Source organism: Bombus impatiens, unplaced genomic scaffold (assembly GCF_000188095.3).
Source record: "Bombus impatiens unplaced genomic scaffold, BIMP_2.2 scf_0948, whole genome shotgun sequence".
NCBI lineage: Eukaryota > Metazoa > Arthropoda > Insecta > Hymenoptera > Apidae > Bombus > Bombus impatiens.
This window is the reverse complement of record NT_177367.1, coordinates 2,209-20,954: the sequence shown is the minus strand read 5'-3', so window position 1 is coordinate 20,954 and position 18,746 is coordinate 2,209. Positions and strand designations below refer to the sequence as shown.

At 26.0% G+C, this 18,746-nt stretch overlaps 4 protein-coding genes across 13 annotated transcripts; 2 read left to right on the top strand and 2 right to left on the bottom strand.

Annotated features, from left to right (window-relative positions):
- The first annotated feature begins 498 nt into the window (after positions 1 to 498).
- LOC100742919 lies at positions 499 to 3,034 on the top strand. 5 transcript variants are annotated; one of them, XM_024370788.2, is made up of 6 exons: positions 511 to 710; positions 1,779 to 1,931; positions 2,182 to 2,271; positions 2,346 to 2,687; positions 2,764 to 2,841; positions 2,915 to 2,924. In XM_024370788.2, exons 2-6 carry the CDS (start codon positions 1,791 to 1,793, stop codon positions 2,921 to 2,923), a joined length of 660 nt encoding a protein of 219 aa, XP_024226556.1. In that variant the 5' UTR covers positions 511 to 710; positions 1,779 to 1,790; the 3' UTR covers position 2,924. The 5 variants fall into 5 exon arrangements, with proteins under 5 accessions (XP_024226558.1, XP_003493145.1, XP_024226557.1 ...); XM_003493097.4 differs by having other exon boundaries at positions 506 to 710; positions 2,764 to 3,034; XM_012391155.3 differs by lacking the exon at positions 511 to 710 and adding an exon at positions 1,530 to 1,575 and having other exon boundaries at positions 2,764 to 3,034.
- A 2,492-nt stretch (positions 3,035 to 5,526) lies between these two features.
- Positions 5,527 to 7,473, bottom strand: LOC100743159 (leucine-rich repeat protein 1). 2 transcript variants are annotated; one of them, XM_003493099.4, is made up of 5 exons: positions 7,280 to 7,473; positions 6,974 to 7,154; positions 6,314 to 6,844; positions 5,937 to 6,232; positions 5,527 to 5,772 (listed from the first exon to the last, which is right to left on the bottom strand). In XM_003493099.4, exons 2-5 carry the CDS (start codon positions 7,139 to 7,141, stop codon positions 5,544 to 5,546), a joined length of 1,224 nt encoding a protein of 407 aa, XP_003493147.1. In that variant the 5' UTR covers positions 7,142 to 7,154; positions 7,280 to 7,473; the 3' UTR covers positions 5,527 to 5,543. The 2 variants fall into 2 exon arrangements, with proteins under 2 accessions (XP_003493147.1, XP_012246576.1); XM_012391153.3 differs by having other exon boundaries at positions 6,974 to 7,116.
- A 35-nt stretch (positions 7,474 to 7,508) lies between these two features.
- Positions 7,509 to 18,211, top strand: LOC100742803 (DNA (cytosine-5)-methyltransferase 1). 5 transcript variants are annotated; one of them, XM_012391148.3, is made up of 16 exons: positions 7,509 to 7,647; positions 9,220 to 9,723; positions 9,793 to 10,156; positions 10,237 to 10,563; positions 10,734 to 10,886; positions 10,957 to 11,407; positions 11,487 to 11,686; positions 12,699 to 13,116; positions 13,215 to 13,538; positions 13,660 to 13,811; positions 13,953 to 14,287; positions 14,366 to 14,477; positions 14,565 to 14,714; positions 14,808 to 14,974; positions 15,048 to 15,288; positions 17,945 to 18,211. In XM_012391148.3, exons 2-16 carry the CDS (start codon positions 9,248 to 9,250, stop codon positions 18,179 to 18,181), a joined length of 4,107 nt encoding a protein of 1,368 aa, XP_012246571.1. In that variant the 5' UTR covers positions 7,509 to 7,647; positions 9,220 to 9,247; the 3' UTR covers positions 18,182 to 18,211. The 5 variants fall into 5 exon arrangements, with proteins under 5 accessions (XP_012246571.1, XP_012246572.1, XP_003493144.1 ...); XM_012391149.3 differs by lacking the exon at positions 7,509 to 7,647 and adding an exon at positions 7,788 to 7,874; XM_003493096.4 differs by lacking the exon at positions 7,509 to 7,647 and adding an exon at positions 7,833 to 7,890.
- LOC105681459 (piggyBac transposable element-derived protein 4-like) lies at positions 15,900 to 17,802 on the bottom strand. The gene is made up of 2 exons (XM_024370787.2): positions 17,577 to 17,802; positions 15,900 to 17,494 (listed from the first exon to the last, which is right to left on the bottom strand). Exons 1-2 carry the CDS (start codon positions 17,578 to 17,580, stop codon positions 16,623 to 16,625), a joined length of 876 nt encoding a protein of 291 aa, XP_024226555.1. The 5' UTR covers positions 17,581 to 17,802; the 3' UTR covers positions 15,900 to 16,622.
- Positions 18,212 to 18,746: the final 535 nt, after the last annotated feature.

The window sequence follows — 18,746 nt, the reverse complement described above, 5'->3', positions numbered from 1 at the left end:
CAAATTAATCGTAGATTGTCATGCATATCCAAGGGGATAAATGAGCCACTTTACGACCCAAAAATTAGAGAATTATTAGAATCGTTGAATTGTTAGGACCGTCAAATAAATTTCATTAAAACGCAAATCTTATTAAAGTACTCAATCTATTATTTGAATTAGTTTTGGAATTGTTTGAAGTTGTAACGCGAGCAGAGTGCTTAGCACTCCACGAGCTGCAACCGCGCCAAATTCCCCTACTTTTGGAAAGGTCACGCAACGATAATAAGATCAAATGTGAATATATCCTAAATACCAAAATAATTTTTATATTGTTTAATACTCGAATCTATGAACAAGATAATTGATTTACAAATTGTTTTTGAAACATTGATGTTTTATAATTCATAATTTTTATTATTTACATGAAACTTAATGTTAAACAATAAATAAATATGTATACTTTATTATTAATAAACGTATACGTATATATATACATGTGTTATAAAAATAAGATTTTAAAATGTATTAATTCCTGTTCATGCAACAATTTTATTGGTCTGTTTTGTAATCTCTTAGCCAGTCAAAAATATGTTTCCTAGTAAACATAATACAAAATATAACGAATTGTATATAAACAATGTTGTTATCATCACAATCAAGCTTTAACCTCATACCCTATGATAAAGTGATATTATTTAATTCAAATCGTGATAGGAAAATACGATAGGGTAAGTACGTTAATTTTATATTACAAATAATAAAGTTTAAGAATATTTCATAAGAAAATGAGTATAAGAGCTTCAGAATATTAGAGCTTAACTACCGCGAATTGTGAGTATAAAAGAAAATTGTAATATATAATAAGAAAAAAGATAAGAAAATAAAATGTAATAATAATAATATATATATAAGGGAAAACATTTTGATTTTTTAAATTCTTTATTAAAATCACTAAATATTCCTATATTATTTATGTCTTTAAAATGATTTATAGAATCCCTTTTAATTCCATCTAATTTTATAGTTACTGCTATATATCAGAAATAAATGTGTGTGTCTTCGAATGTTATGCATATTAATTCAAATTTCAAGCCTTCATAGATTGAAAAGATTTGTATCTTTGACTTTAAATGAAATATAATAAAGATTTTAGGTCCAATACCTTGCGTTTCACTCATTTATAGTCATTGATGTAATTTCTTCAAAACAATTAAATTTATATATTTTATTCATGTATGTTTGTATGTTTCATTAAATGTATCATTCATGTATGTTTCATTAAATAGTAATATGTCACCATTTATAAAAAATAGCTACTATTAACTCATCAATATAATAATAAGTACAATAAAAGACTAATAAAGTAATCCTAAATAACAAATAGTTCTTGTAATGTAAAAGTAGTACAGAACAGGGAGACAGTAAGTTCATAATTTGTTACAAAATTAAATTTCACATTTCCATTTTTATTTGTATTTTAAATCATGCAGCTTACTTGCTTAGTGATTTACAAATTATACTTTATTTATATACTTAATACAAATATCCTTTTATTTGCTTTGGATTATAACCAACTTCATTTGTTACTAACATGTATATACAATAAATGTATAAAATTTTTAATAGCAGCGTACGTAACAAATATGACTAAGATATAAAGAATTTCCTAATTAGTATACATTATAATTATAATAATTGCAGATTACAAAGCAATTTATGTATTATGGAATTTACAGGATCCACAAGCAATTATTTACATTCACTTTCTATTAACAACCATATTTTTTAACTTTCAGATTACTTTTACAATGAGTTTATATGCTGATATTCAAAAAGTAACACAAATACCTCAGACAGATGAAAATGTCGTATTTGTACGTCGAAAAGAATCTAATACAGTTAAACGAAATCCAAAATTGAAGAAGTTCAAACCTCCAGAGAATGCAAATGTTAGTAATTATATTGTTCCAGTATATCCAAACTAAACACTATTTTTAAACACATTTTTATTGGTAAAATAATGTAATTAAATAGCTAAAAATAATAGCAATTAAAATTCTATTGCATTAAGAAAATCTACTGACCAATTATTAAACCGAACTGAACACAAAATGAAAAATATCTTATTTTTAATGTATTTTATAAATTACATTTAATTATGTTTAATTCTTAAATTATTTAAAATGTTACTCTTTACAGTTGTATGATTACGATTGTAACGATGGCCCACATGATGTGCTTCAAGAGCGTAGCATACATGAAAATGAAATTGCATCCTCCATTATAGAAGTAAATATAATATACATATTAATTTAAAACTTATGATATATACATGGGAGATACAAATAGATTTTGTTTTGCAGGCTAATTGTGGTGTTAACTATTCAAATGAAAAACTTGAGGAACATTGGAAACTTAGACAAATGAAAGCTAGTTTAAAATCCAAAGATTGTACTTTTAAGGAGAATTTAAAGTCTGATACTTGTGATTATAAAAATTCAACTACGGAAACTTGTAATGGAATTTCCATGTTAGAAACTAGCGCTAAAGATAAAAACAATATTGAAAATGTAGAAAGTACTTTAAAAAAATGTGGTCTTAATAAAAATGCAGTGATAAAAGGGCTTTTAAAAAGTCGTACAATATCAATAAACGATTTACATATACCAAACGATTGTACAAATATAAGACAAAACAACATTCAGGTCTGTATACAGAATCATTTCTAGTTATTTATATTTTTATCATAGATATAATCGATAATTTACAGTATTTTTATAGAATGAAAATGTTCCTTCATCAAGTAGTTTAAGTCAAGAAAACTGTATGAAATTAATTCCATTCCCAGAAGATCCAGAGGTATTAGTTCAATCTTTACAAGTTCATGGTAGTATAGATGAAAATAAATATAAAAATATTGATTTTTCTGTAGCACACATAGGTAAAAAAAAAGCAATTACAGCACGACAATTTTTTATTAATATGAGTGATAGTGAATTTGATTTTGTAAAGCCACATAAAATGGACAAAAAATAATTTAAATAAGTAAAAACTAATATCTGTTACTTTTAAAAAATATCTTTTAACGAAAATAAATAGTTTAATTTTTTATTATATATAAATTTTATGTTCCGAATATTAAAAAAAATTAAGTTACGTTATATTTATTGCAATTTTTTTAATTTGATAGTATCATTATAATAATACAGCTTTCAAACAATGGATTATTTTACTTTTTCATATCTTAAAATGAAGATTTTTGTTAAGAGATGTAGATAAAAAATCGTATCTTTGTTCTAAATGATATAGTTTTTATATATATCTTCGCAATAGGTGCATTGACTTCATATTTTTTCTACTTCTAAAAATATATTTAAACATGTAGAATTCGGTTTATATGTATGAACCTTTCAAGGGACAAGTTGATTCATATAACCGTCGTTCATATACGGAGTAAATTAATGAGGAGTACTATATAAAATAACTTGTTCTCTGTTGGTTTTATGGAGAAACGTCTTAAGTGAATTATGTTACACTTCAATGAACTTATTTCTTTCTTAATATTTTATATTTTTTGACATGTCAAGATGATCTCGAATTTTTTAAATGATAGCGTATATTTTCTACAACATTAATCGATCCTGCTGGACATTCTCTACAAAAAAATATTAACCTATTTATGCTGAATACCGTTAGTAGATATTATAACTTCAATTTGTCAAATTTAATGTATGAGAGACAAGAACAGAATCGAAACAGTCTTCTTATGTTTATGTATATTAAAATATACGAAGCCATTTAAAAGCTGTTTAAATAGTTTTTTAAATACCATTAAAAAAAATAATCTCAGAATACAAAAAAACAGTGTTGTATCAATCTGATGAATACTTTTAAATTAAAACATAATTCGTTTAAAATGTTTTTCGATAAGTAATAATAAATATAGGTAACGAGTTATTTTAGATAGTTCTTCTTATTGAATCACCCTATAACAGAGATCCACCTACATACATATTTCTTCCCACCACCTACAATTTTTCGTTCAGTTAATTGGAGTTCATACATAATACATAATAATGTTACAAATTTGTATCGACTGTGAAACATGAGAATGGGTCACATAACGCGTACTCCTACTGTTTATATCTTATTGTTAGACGTTCATATAAGTGGATTGACGCTCGGTGGTAACTAAATAATAAAATAAAATAATAGGAGTTCAGCTAAAGTTCAGTTAATTTTAAGCTCAGTTAACTATTATTAAAGTTAAAGAAATTTAGTTCATACAAATAGAGTCCATATAAACGGAGTTTCTTCTACTGTTAATATATATTATAATTATGCTAATAACTAAATAGACTTTACAAGATTCATCTTTTAATGAATTGATTAATAATAGCTATAAAATGCTATAAAGAATAAAAATAATTTGTATATTGTTTGTATAATATCTTTTTACTGATTAAAAGTGTAATAAATATTTTTTGTACTAATATAAATTATATACTTTAAATTTCCTTATGCAATTTAAAAACATATTTTTAAATTTAAAACATTATTAAGATATAGTTTTAATATATCAAAATAGACTATAAACAATGATAATAACAATATAATATATATTATATAATATTACTAGTTTTAATAATTCTAAAATGCAATATCACAGGTAAAAAAAATTAGAGTATTGTAGAATAATTGTATAAAAATTAATTATTTGTGTTTGAGATAGGACTGATTGAACTAAATTTGTAAAAAAACAGTTTTCCTTCTAATAATGTTTAATTTTTTTTTAAATAAATTTGTGGAAAATGAACATTCTATATGTTCTACAATGCAAATAATTTTAAGAGATATATTTTATATACCATTATAAATTAAAAGCAAATAGATTAAAAGAGAAGTGTTAATAATACTATATATAAAGTGCAATATATTATACAGCGTGCAACACTTGAACAAGAACTCCTAAATATCTCTGTTTTATTTATAGTTTTACGAAAAAAGATTCTTATGGTAGAAAAACAAACTTTTTTTCGAAGTTATCTTTATGAAATTTCAAGACCATTAGCATTTTCTAAAATCTTTTTTATTAATGCAAATTTGCATATATGTTTATATATGCATTTTTATTTCTTTTTATTTTGCATACAGCCATTACGTTATTTACATTCAGGGGGCACATTGATTGTTTCTATACATTGATGCATCTTCCACAGAGTAGAGAAAAGTTTTAATGTTATAAATATTTCTCAAAATTGGCAATGAGTTATTTTAATATGAAACCAAGTTTACAAAAGTAAAAATTAATCAGTTTAGCTTCTGAAAGGTCTCATTTATATATACTTAGGATTATGAAATAAAATCAATCATATTTTGTAATAAATAAAACAATTTAATGGAAGTAACACAAATCCTTATTACTATAACTTTTATATACATTAATGACTTCATAATTTGTAAAAGTACAAAAAAAAAATATAAATAAGAATTAGGGATGCAGACATTTTTGAAATAATATTTTTAAATATCTTTTTAATCCTCAATTTAAAAATAATAAATTATTTACAAAGCATTGCATAATATACACATTTACTTGAACAGAAGTAGCAATCAAATGGTAGTAGAGTAGATTCTGTTGACTTTATAATATTTGTTGCTATATTGCAATCAAAACTCACAAATTTTCTTAGATAATAATGAAAACATGGATTTCCACAGAGACAATACTTTGCCTCATCTAAATACTTTACCAATGTAAATGGAATTATGCTTGCATCATATGAACATCTATATAAAAAAAATATGTTTTTTAAAACATTTCTGCTATTGATATATCTACATCATCATAATTCAAACATAAATTAAGATAGATATACATGTTCACTTCATTTTTTGTTACTAATTATTAAACCAAAAATAAAATAGCTATTTAAATTACATATCATACAAACCTTGTTTTCAGAAATGACGTAGCTGCACATTCAGTTAAACTTGGCACATTTATTTTAGACTTAGAATATAATGCATAATGTACAGAAGAAAAGTCATTGTTTGATACGTCTACTGTAATCAAATGTAAATTCCTTATACTTCCAGGTAAGTAACGTAATTTGTTTTTTGATAGATCTAAATATTTTAAATTATGTAAATTTCCAAGACTCTGTGGTAAGAATGATAACATATTCTGACTAGCCTTCAAATTAACAAGACTCTCAAGTTTTCCAATTTGTTGTGGTAATTTGTATAACTGAATTAAAAAATATATTAAATAATGAAATATAAGTAAAACTTATAATAAATATTTTTATAAGATATGAAATGGACATACCAAATTATTACTTATATCCAATAATTTTAAGTTAGATCTTATAGCAACTTGATTTAACCATACCCATTTGAAAGCCTTATCAAGCCGGTTTTGTGATAAAATAAGTTCTTGTAAATGCTGTAATGTGCCAAGTTCATTTGGTAAAGATGAAATTTGATTGTTAGACAAATTTAAAATTCTTAAGCTTTGGAGTCTTAAAATTTGCCTATCAAATGATTTTCTATTTAATCCTACTAAATATAATTCTTCAGTTGTTCTTGGAAAACCTTCTAAAGTTGGATATTCAGAAGATTTATTAATCACTACTTTAATCTTTGGTGCAGAACTCATACATTTTGGGTTCAAATTTGAAATATCAAGAACTGATGGATCAACCTTTTTAATTATTGCAAGTTTTAAAATGTGAATAAAACTTTTGAGTTGAATTTTATCAGATTGAATAATTAAATCATGAGGTGGTTCTATAAAGCTAATTGTGGCTTTTCCTTCATTAATAAATTTTGTATATATTTTGTCTACATTATTATTAATCTGAAAGAAAATGAAATATAAAATTTTTCAATTTTTTCCTAAAAAATATATATATTTTTTCTTAAATAATTTACACATATTCAGATAAATTATTATAATTTATGAAATGTATTGATATAGACATTTTACCTTGTATTTAGTACCATGCTTATTTTGTAATGTTTGCCAAAGCAGATATATGTCCATATTTTTTACTGTTTGTCTCCCAATTGCTATTATGGAACGTAATGACTTTCTTCTTATTACATTTGTTGTAAATAATCTATTGTTTACTTTTATGTTACAATGAAGTTTCATGTTAAACAGATGACTGTTAAGCAAAATACAAAAATTATCTTATTATTTCAGTAAATATTTAATATTAATAATATTTCAAAATTATCATATATTTTTTAATATTAATAATTTAAATATTTTAATTAATTTAATACGTACTTGTTTAACTAGATATTTGCAATTATACACCGTGACAATATGTTTTTTAATAGCTCACAATAAAACATAAACAAATCGTTCTTCGCGCGTAGAATAAGAAACAACTGAATACATGTAAGTACTAGGCACTAACAAAAACTATTTAACCTATAAATTTTCATATGTCAGCTGTTGTACATATAAATTTCAGTATTTTCAGAAACATAAATAATAAAACTATTCATTAGTACACTCACTTTTAATTTAAATAAATCTGGGAGTTATTTATAAATTAAAATATCTTGTAGTTGACTAAGAAAAACATATTTTAACAATAGCTCTTGAAGGCGGGAAAATAAATGGACGAAAACCGTTAACAATTTTGAAAGGTATAACGAATACAAGAATTGTATTTATTACGTTGAATAGATTAATATTATATATGTAAATATACAATTAATTATATATATAGATATAAGTATATTTTATATAATACAGATTGTTAATTTTACTTTAAATTGAGATTGACTAATTTATATATTAAAATGTATTTGTATATTTATTAATGTACTGTAAAGGCTTTAGTAACAGAGAAGTTTATTCACGTAAATTTCTGGTGTGTATTAATTCAGGTATTCAGTAGTACGTATTCATATATTCTTTTTTTATAAAATATTTATAAATTTGTGCATATATAAATGTAATTTATTGCAATTAAAAATAAATATATATATTACATATTTTATTTTTTATAAAAATACATAAGTAATTATCTAATGCCAAGTAATAATATTATGTAAGTATTATACGTATACATATATACTTCAACTTCAGATTTGTTTTATTAATTCTTTTCAAATATATTCACTGTACAAAGGAATACGTAGAATTGAAAGAAACATACATGATAAAAAATATGTAATAATGATTTCTTTCTATATCATCTATGTACCAAATTTTGAAGGTCACTGTGAGTTGTTAGATAGAATATTATATTTTTTTATAGAAATTAAAACAATATTTACTGATATTTAAAAAAATTGTTGATATATACACCATGATAATATTGTCATAAATGATATTTAAATTGTATACTTTTGTATACTTTTGTATAGCTATTTGGTATGATTACGCATTATGCATAGGAAGGTCGATATTTATTATAAAAACGATTTTCTATTAGCTAACTTGGTTACAGTCAACATTACTTTCATGTACATTTCTTTTATTAGATATAATATTATGGAACATTTTTATATGTAAACGTAGTTTATTATTTATTGTAAATTTCTATTTCACTCTCTCTTTCCTTTAATTTTTCATTTATCTGTTTCCCTCATTTTCTCAGTTCTTCTATACCTACCTGGCTATATTTACATTTATTGATACATCTTATTCTTTCCTTTTCGTATTTAGTTCTTATCTAATTTTTAATCTTTTCCTCTATGCACTTCTTCAACAATGGCTTCATTGAATTTCTCTTTGCCTTTTCTTTAAATCTGGCTTATCTATTAACTGATTTAATCTTGAATCTATTTCTCTATGTTCTTTTTCTTACGATGTAATTAGGTATCCATTTATTCAATTTTAAGAATTTACTATTTACATATAATATGACTGAATCATTGCAATAACTTTAAAAACCAAGTATTTCATTGTTATTTATAGCATAAATATCTAGTTAATCCTTTTTTATTAAATATGTGATTTTTTTTTTATTTCAACAGAAAAGTAGAAAATATTCTGTTCAAAAAATTTAAAATGAACTTTGAAGCTTGATACACAAATAATATAGAAGAAAGTAATCATTACAACATTTTTAACATCAAATTATGTGATTTTATATATTTCGTTATATAGAGAAAGAATATTTATGAATAACTTAAGACTGTCAATTTAAAACACTTAATATTAATAATATTATCATAAGGCAGGAAATTAAATAGTGAAAATATTTCTAGGTCACCAAATTTTTTATATTGTGTTACAATGAAGTCTGTTGCATCCAAATCTAATTATCAACCATCTATAGTTGACATGTTTTATAAACAACTTGCTATGGGAAAACAAATAAGTTATGATGCAAATAACGATAGAGAATTACAGAATTCACAAAACATTAAAACAGAAAATAACATATCTTTGAAAAGTGAGCAAGATAAAGAAAACCATTATCCAGGAACAAATGAGGACTATTCTGATAAACATGTTGAAAAAAAAGTCAAGTTTAAAGATACTACAATTTTACCAACATCTAAAATTAAAAGTACAAATACATTTCATAGTAAATGTGAATATTGTCGTCAGAAATTAAATGATGATATCAAAATTTATCAGGGTCATCCAAATGGTGCTGTAGATGAAGATATTGCTTTAACTGATCCAAAGTTATGTTTATTTAATGGTAGTGAATCTTTTATACATGAAAGCGATCAACGCCCTCAAAATAAATTGACTTATTTCAGGTAATATTTTTCTGTTTTTTATAAACATGTATATTTTATAAAAAAATGATAAAACTATCAAAATTTTAGTGTTTATGATAAAAATGGCCACTTGTGTGCTTTTGATACTGGACTTATAGAAAAGAATGTAATGTTATACTTTTCTGGATATATAAAAGCTATTTATGAAGAAGATGCATCACCAGAGAATGGAGTGCCAGCAAAAGATATGGGTCCTATAAATGAGTGGTATGTATCTGGTTTCGATGGAGGAGAACTAGCTCTTATAGGTTTTAACACAGCATTTTGTGAATATATTCTAATGGATCCATCTGAAGAATATACCCCTTTTATGGATGTTGTCAGAGAAAAAATATACATGAGTAAATTGATTATCGAGTTTCTTTTAGATGAAATTAATCCCAGTTATGAGGATCTGCTCAATAAGCTTCAAGTAATTTAAATTTATTATTAAACAAGTCATAAATAGTATAATTAATATAATAGAATACTAAACTTATATCATTTTCACAGACAATAGTACCACCTAAAGGTATTACAAAATTTACTGAAGATTCTCTACTAAGACATGCACAATTTATATGTGATCAAGTATTATCATTTGATGATTCTGCTTCAGCAGAAGATACTCTTCTTATTACAAGTCCTTGCATGCGAGCATTAGCAAACCTTGCAGGTGTTACATTAGGAAAAAGAGTAAGCCTTCGTCAAATGCGACTTAGAGAACAAAAAGTTAGGAAACCTGCTTGGACTAAAGCAACTACTACACAATTAGTTAACAATATGTTTGAAAATATATTTGCAGATCAGTTAACTAAACATAATGATACGATAACAATGGTAAACTTTCAATTTTCTAAATTAATATGTATATTAATATAACAGATAATTATTAATTATCTATAATTGTATATATAAAGTCTCTTTATAAAGTACATATACGTTTTAAATGATAAATACAAATAAACTTTATATAAACTTCAGGTTTGTTTCTTTTTTTATACCATTAGGGACCTAAACGACAAAGATGTGGAGTATGTGAACATTGTCAACAACCTGATTGTGGTCTTTGTAATGCTTGTAAAGATATGATAAAATTTGGGGGAACAGGAAGAGGCAAACAGGCTTGCATTAAAAGAAGATGTCCCAATATGGCTATTCAAGTAAAACAACTATTTAAGTAATTATGGTAATCACAATTTAATATAATAAACATTTTGTATCTTTATTCAGGAAGCAGATGACTCTGATCCAGAAAATGAAGATCAATATGATACTTTAAGAATTGAAGTAGAAGAATGCAGAAGAAAAGTTTTTAAAGAACTTAAAAAAGATATTGTATGGATAGGAGATCAAATAGCCAGTAATAATCTGAAAACCTTTTACAAATCCGTTATAGTAGGTGATGAAAAAATAGAAATAAATGATTATGTACTTGTTGAACCAAGAAATCCAGCAATTCCATCACATGTTGCCAAAGTTATTTACATGTGGGAAAATAAAAATGGTATAAAACAATTTCATGCAAATTGGTTGCATAGAGGAAATGATACTATTCTTGGGGAAACATCAGATCCTATAGAATTGTTTTTGAGTGATGATTGTGATGATGTACCATTTAAATCTGTTAGATCTAAATGTACTGTTATTTTTAAAAATGTACCGAAAAATTGGGCCGAATTAGGTAGTATATTTAACATTCATTGATCAAGTTTTTAATACAAATATCAAAACAAAAAATGTTTTTGACTCTATAATCATAGGTAATATGGATTTAAATTCTGAAAATGAAATAAAAGACTTAGATGGTAAAACATTCTTCTATCAGAAACGTTATACACCTGCAACAGCCAGATTTGAAGACCCATTACCAGATCCAAAATGTCTTCCTAAAGAAAATAGACATCGATTTTGTCCTGCTTGTGCGCATTTACGGGAAGTGGAACAATTCAATATGCCAAAGGTACGTAAAATTAATACTGTTCATTTTACTTGTGTTATACAGGATGACAAGGAAATAGGTGATCAAACTTTGGTACCGTATTCTATTGTTTCTAAGGATGAAAAAAAAGGTCATACGTTCGGAAACTCTTTCTTTTCAAGATATAGACACTTCTTGCTTAGATCAAAAATATAGTAAGATAATACCATTATATAAACTAGTCAAATTATAATTTAAACATGAAAAAAGTAAACTGTATGAAAGTATCATTTTGTGAGTGTTATTTTTCAGCAAATAAGCTAATCAATATAAACAAATTAAAGACAAATTCACGTTTAGTTTAGTTTATGTCAATTGCATTTAGTTTATGTCAGTATGAAAAGAGCAATATAGGGTATTGAGAAAAACACATTTTTTCACAAAATTAGAATTATTTAAATATTGAGACAATTTATATATGAGGCACTTGAAATCAAAGGGATGGAAGTAACATTTTTCTAATATTGAGGAAATCAAGTTTGAAATTCAAATGTATTAAAAAAATACCATGTAATATCTCTATGAAAACTAAATTATATTTAATGCTTAACATATATATAGTAAGGAACATATACACAAATTTCTACTGAATTTCATCTTTTAGTTTATGAATTATTAAATATTTGAATTATGAAAACTTATTTCAATATTATTTGCTTAGCAGTAAATTTTTCTGACCTTAAATGATACTTTTATTCAATTAGTTGATTTAAATTATTTACAACATTATATTTAACGATTTAACTAGTCATTTTCATTCTTAATTCAAAAGCTTCAAAAATATCATCTGCATTCCTTTGGTCCTAAGTGCATATGATATTCTCATATGATATTAGAAATTTATAATGAAATAAGTATAATACGATATATCTGATTATTTTTTTTTGTTGTTACATTATGTTATACAAGATGATAAAAGGTAAATTTACAATTTGTTTAACATAAACTTTATTTTCAATAACATTTATAATATTCATACTTTTTATATTTTAAGGTATATGAACGAATAGAAGAGAAGAGTACTAAGGAAGTTATTTATGGTTTAGTAAAATATAAAGGAGAAGACTATAGAGTTGGAACAACAGTATTTTTACAACCTAAAGCTTTTAATTTCAAATATAAAATTATACATCAAGACATTCAAAAACTAAAACAGGAGAATGTCGATGAAGATATGTACCCCGAATTTTATAGAAAATCTTCTGATCATGTGAAAGGTTCAAATTTTGATACCCCTGATCCTTTTTGTATAGGGTATATAAATGAAATATATGTTAGTACAAATGATATGTTAGTTGCACCATCTGACATTAAGATTAAGGTGAATAAGCTATATAGACCAGAAAATACACACAAAAATGTTACATTAATGGAACAAGCAGATTTAAATATGGTTTATTGGAGTGATGAAGGTACATTACAAAAATTTTATATTCTTATAAAAATCACATAGATATAAATTTTTGTATGTATATATACATAATATTTTGTAAAATAAATGATTTTTCAGTTTGTAACATCAAATTTATCGAGGTTGTTGGAAAATGCTATCTTGCTTACTCTGAAAATTTAAATCAAACTGTTGATGAATGGACTGCTGAAGGACCGAATCGATTTTATTTTAATGAAGCTTATAATGCACAAGAGAAAACATTTAATGAACCACCATATCACGCTATTAGCATTGGTAAAAGTGGTAAAAGTAAAGGTAACCTAAAGTTTAAAGGGAAGAAAACAGAAGAGAGTGAAAAAAGAGCATTTGTTAGTAGACCTATTGAATATAATAAAATATCAAAAAAATTGAAAACATTGGATGTATTTGCTGGGTGTGGTGGTATGTAGTTTACTGCAAAATTCTTGCAAAATTCTACAATTTATTATATATTAATTGTTATTATATAATTTTAACATAGTAAATTGAAAAAATGAATAATTTGAACTAATTTATTTTAAAGGGTTATCTGAAGGTTTACATCAAGCTGGAATAGCTGAAAATCTTTGGGCTATAGAAAAAGAAGAAGCAGCTGCTAATGCATACCGATTAAACAACCCTAATACAACAGTATTTACAGATGATTGTAATATATTATTAAAAAAGGTTATGGATGTAAGTAGTATTGTACAATTATACAAGTTGTAATTTGTGCATTAATTATATATTATGATTTATAATTGTCATATTATATCTTTGTTTACTGTACATATAATGTAATATAATAATTATAATTTTTAAACATTTCATTTTTAGGGCGAAACAACAAATGAGATTGGTCAAAAACTTCCTCAAAAAGGACAAGTAGAATTATTGTGTGGTGGTCCACCATGTCAAGGTTTTAGCGGCATGAATCGTTTTAATTCACGCCAGTATTCTTTGTTCAAAAACTCTCTGGTTGTTTCGTATCTATCATATTGTGATTACTACAGGCCCAATTTTTTTATTATGGAAAATGTTCGAAATTTTGTATCTTTTAAAAGAAGCATGGTTCTAAAATTAACATTAAGATGTCTAGTTCGTATGGGTTACCAATGTACTTTTGGTATCCTTCAAGCTGGAAATTATGGAGTCCCTCAGACAAGACGAAGGTTGTTGCAATTTTAAGTATAACTCATAATAGTTTAAAGTTGCTAATTTTTTGAATTTTATTTTATTATATTACATAGAATAATAATCCTAGCTGCTGCACCTGGACAAATACTTCCACAATATCCAGAACCAACACATGTTTTTAGTAAACGCGCTTGTCAATTAAGTGTATTAGTTGATAATAAAAAGGTAAACAATATTTAGTACTATTAGACAATAGATAAGTGATATTTACAATTTAAGCTATATTACTATAAATACTAAATAACATTTCAGTATAGCACAAATTGCAGTTGGACAGAATCAGCACCATTTAGAACAATCAGTGTAAGGGATGCACTGTTTGATTTACCAGAAATTAAAAATGGTTGGAATAAAGAAGAGATGTCATATACAAACGATGCAATATCACATTTTCAAAGAAGAGTAATAATCAAATAAAAATATTTTAAGAGAATAAAACAGTTACTCTTTGCAGACAACAAATTCATAGTACATTTTAAATTTATACCTTTCCAGATTAGAGGAAAACAATATCAACCATTATTAAGAGATCATATATGTAAAGAAATGGCACCTCTTGTAGAAACTAGAATAGCTCATATTCCAGTCGCTAGTGGTTCTGATTGGCGTGATTTACCAAATATTACTGTAAGATTAAGTGATGGTACTTATTCCAAAAAATTGTAAGTAAAGTATAGTTTATCAAACTTTATCTTATGTTTAAAAATATTGTATACATTAAATTTTTTATTTAAGAGAATATACTCATGATGATAAAAAGGTTGGAAAGAGTTCTACAGGAGCATATCGTGGAGTATGTAGTTGTTGTATGGGAAAGCAGTGTGATCCTACAGATAAACAATTTAATACTTTAATTCCATGGTGCTTACCACACACAGGAAATCGTCATAATCATTGGGCAGGTTTATATGGTAGATTAGAATGGAATGGATTTTTTAGTACGACTATTACAAATCCTGAACCTATGGGAAAACAGGTATGCAAAACTATTATCTTAAATTTAATTATCAAATAATTAAAAACATTTAACATATATGTATACTTTATATTTATATATATTTAATTATTATTATTAAAAATATACAGTATTTCTAAGGCCAGGCGAGCTGGATTATATTTTCATTCCAAATAAAGTTAGAAAAGTCACAGAGGAAAATTTTATACTATTTAACGAGGTCTATCATCCTGTGGAGCAATTTTTTATATAAGATCATCTGCACATTTGAAAAAAGTGTTCTTTTACAGTCTTTTCCTAATTTTGCTTGGGGTAAAGATGCATACATAAAGCTCCTTACTCAGTTACTAAAATTATTTTGTTAATACAAAAAGCTATGCTTTTAACCCATTTGCATCATGGCCCTACTTAAGGTGCCATTTGAAGGTATCAGCGGCGTTCAACTGACGACTGGTCCCCATCACCGCGCGCGATCGGTCGTAGGTGCAGTAAATAACATCCGAATTCTTCATGGAGTTCATCGAAAATTTACTGTTCAAAACGATTGGTAGATAATGTTACCTCGCAAACACAGCATCTTACATTCTTTACAACAAAGGAAAAAAATAAAAATTATTTATTTAAAAAAAAAATTATTTAGATTAAAATGGAAATTAAATCATATTATTTCTCATGGAATTCTTTAAAATGGTCAATACATAATGGTACATCGCAAATATGGCATTTGAAGACCGTTTCTCTTCGAGTATGTTTAGATAAGCATACAACACATCGCTTTGACGTTCTGCTTCCCTTTGCTCGAATTGGAGGTATCCGAATAGGAAAATGCCTGCCAGTATATCGCATTATCGAATCGGTAGATGCCTCACTTTTATATTTGGTAAATATTCGCCAATAATTTCTTCGGCTAATTGTTGTTTAACAATATGAAAAGCTCGATCCTTTTTATGATTTTTAAAAATTACATAACTGTTTAGTAACATCATGTCTATGAGGTAAAAAAATATTTTCTTATAGACTTCTTTACATCTTCGCATAGTATGAAATGTACTTAATATTTGATCGTCAACATCAACTCCACCCATATTCTGATAATAATCAATTACGACTGTTGGTTTTACACATTTTTGTCCAGTATATCGGTCTGTTTTCTCCGTTTCAGCAAATTCTAAACTATGCATAGTTGTTAGTAAAATGACATCTTTTTTATCTTTCCATTTTATCGCCGCTATATCTCTTGTAGAATATACTACAGCTTCTCCCCTTTGTAATTGGTGTACTTTTAGTTCTCAAGGCATTTGTTTCCTATTAATTCTCGCAGTTCCACATACGTTTGTTTTCGTGTCATGTAATTTTCAATACAATTTCGGTGAACTGTACCAATTATCAATAAATAAACAATATCCTTTGTGCAATAACTCACTCTCTTCCAACAAATTCATCACAACATTTCTGCTAGCAGATCCGGTATCACTTTTATCTTTTTCTGTATATATATTGAAATTGTGTATGTATCTCGATTTCAAATCACACAGTTTATAAAACTTAACACCAAATCTTACTTGTTTTGTTCGAATAAATTGAATATAATGTAAACAGCTTCTACATTGCATTAATGACTCATCAATCGAAATGTTTTTACGTGGTACATACATACTAATGAAAGTCTTTTTTATTATTTGAATAACTTCTCGGATTTTTGTGAGTGCATCATTAGAATTATTATTACTGGAAAAATGTAGATTTTTAGCGATAGAAACAAATCGCTTACAGCCCATAATATTCTTAAAATATGGTGTTTCTATGCTTTGATCTACAGTCCAATAACTCTGAATATTTGGTTTAGAAACTAAATTCATTAAAATGTTTAAAGCAATAAATACTTTTAGTTCATCTTCTGAAAGAGGCATAAAATTTGCATCGGTTTCTCCATGTTTATTTGTTTCTGTAACTAGCTTTGTAACTAATTCTTCGTTAAAAAATAATTCAAAAACTTCCCTTCTTGACAGGTTTTGCGTACTAACAGTTGCACCACCCACACTTGAAAAATCATGTATAATTGGCGTATGATTTTCAGCTTTCCACATGTAATTATCATTTCTAAAACTATCGCACTGATCAACTTCGCTGTTTTCACTTGATGAGATCCTACAGATACGTTTTCGAGTATGTCCTATTTCTATACTTTGATCCAAATCATCAAGATCGTCAAAATCCATTGGGGCAACTAAATTTTAGTTTACATTATAAAATTATTATATTTTTTAAATTTGAATTTGTTAAATTTGATTAAGATTGACAGTACTTATTCATAGTGGCAGTTAAAAAGATTTTCACAACAAAAGTAAAACTTATTTAGAAAATAATGAACTGATATAGGCGAGCTGCTCACAAACGGGTAAAACGTGATCTCCCACATCTTAAGAATACTTAGCGACTGGAATAAAAAGCAGTCGCAGTCTCGTGGATTATTCCGCGCTTGGTGATAGAAGACAGTCGCAGCGCGTTGATTAATCCACGCTTAGATGCAAATGGGTTAAAATGTTTCAATATTTAATTTTATGCATCATATCTTTTTATATAATTCATATAATTAACTTATACTTGGTATAATATGAATCATAATTTTAATTAAAATCATATACAGTTAATGTAAATAATCGATTTAATCTTTAAGGGTCGTGTGTTACATCCAGTACAAACTCGAGTAGTAAGTGTACGTGAATGTGCTAGATCTCAAGGATTTCCTGATTCTTTTCGATTTTATGGCACTATACTTGATAAACATCGACAAATTGGAAATGCGGTTCCTCCACCACTTGGAGTAGCTATTGGTCACGAACTAAGAAAATGTTTGCGAGATGAAAGTATGATAACTGAAATTGATACAGAGTTGCAATTAAAATCTCATTGAGTTAAATCTAAAACACATGATAAAAACGTAAAAGAAAACACATAATGAAACATGGAGTATTAAAAAAATGAATTTAACTGTGACTTAACTGAAACATTTACAAGTTATTAGATATTCATATAATGTAAAAGTACTTCTAAATTACTATATCTTATTATTTATTTTAATTTCATATAAATATCAAATATAATTTATAAATATATTTATTCATTCTACTTATTTGTATCTTTTATATATGATTTTGAGAAGATGTATGATTTTTATCTTTGTATAATGTATTTTAAAACTCAAATAAATATCCATAAATATGTCGGAGATGAAAGAACACCAGAGCCATTGGAATTTTGGATAATCCCGCAACCTTGTAACCTAGAATCCACTATAGCTGTAATTGAACAATTGTAGTTATTCAACCCGATTGTAATTGTTCGAGAGTCGTGATAATGAGCTTGGGCTCGAGGCGACAGTCAGTCGCCGAACGTAGTCGCGGTCACGGGATGAACGCTTTGCCTAACAAAGGTATGGAGTAATTCTATAGCTCTCCTTAAAAGAAATATTCGTGGCG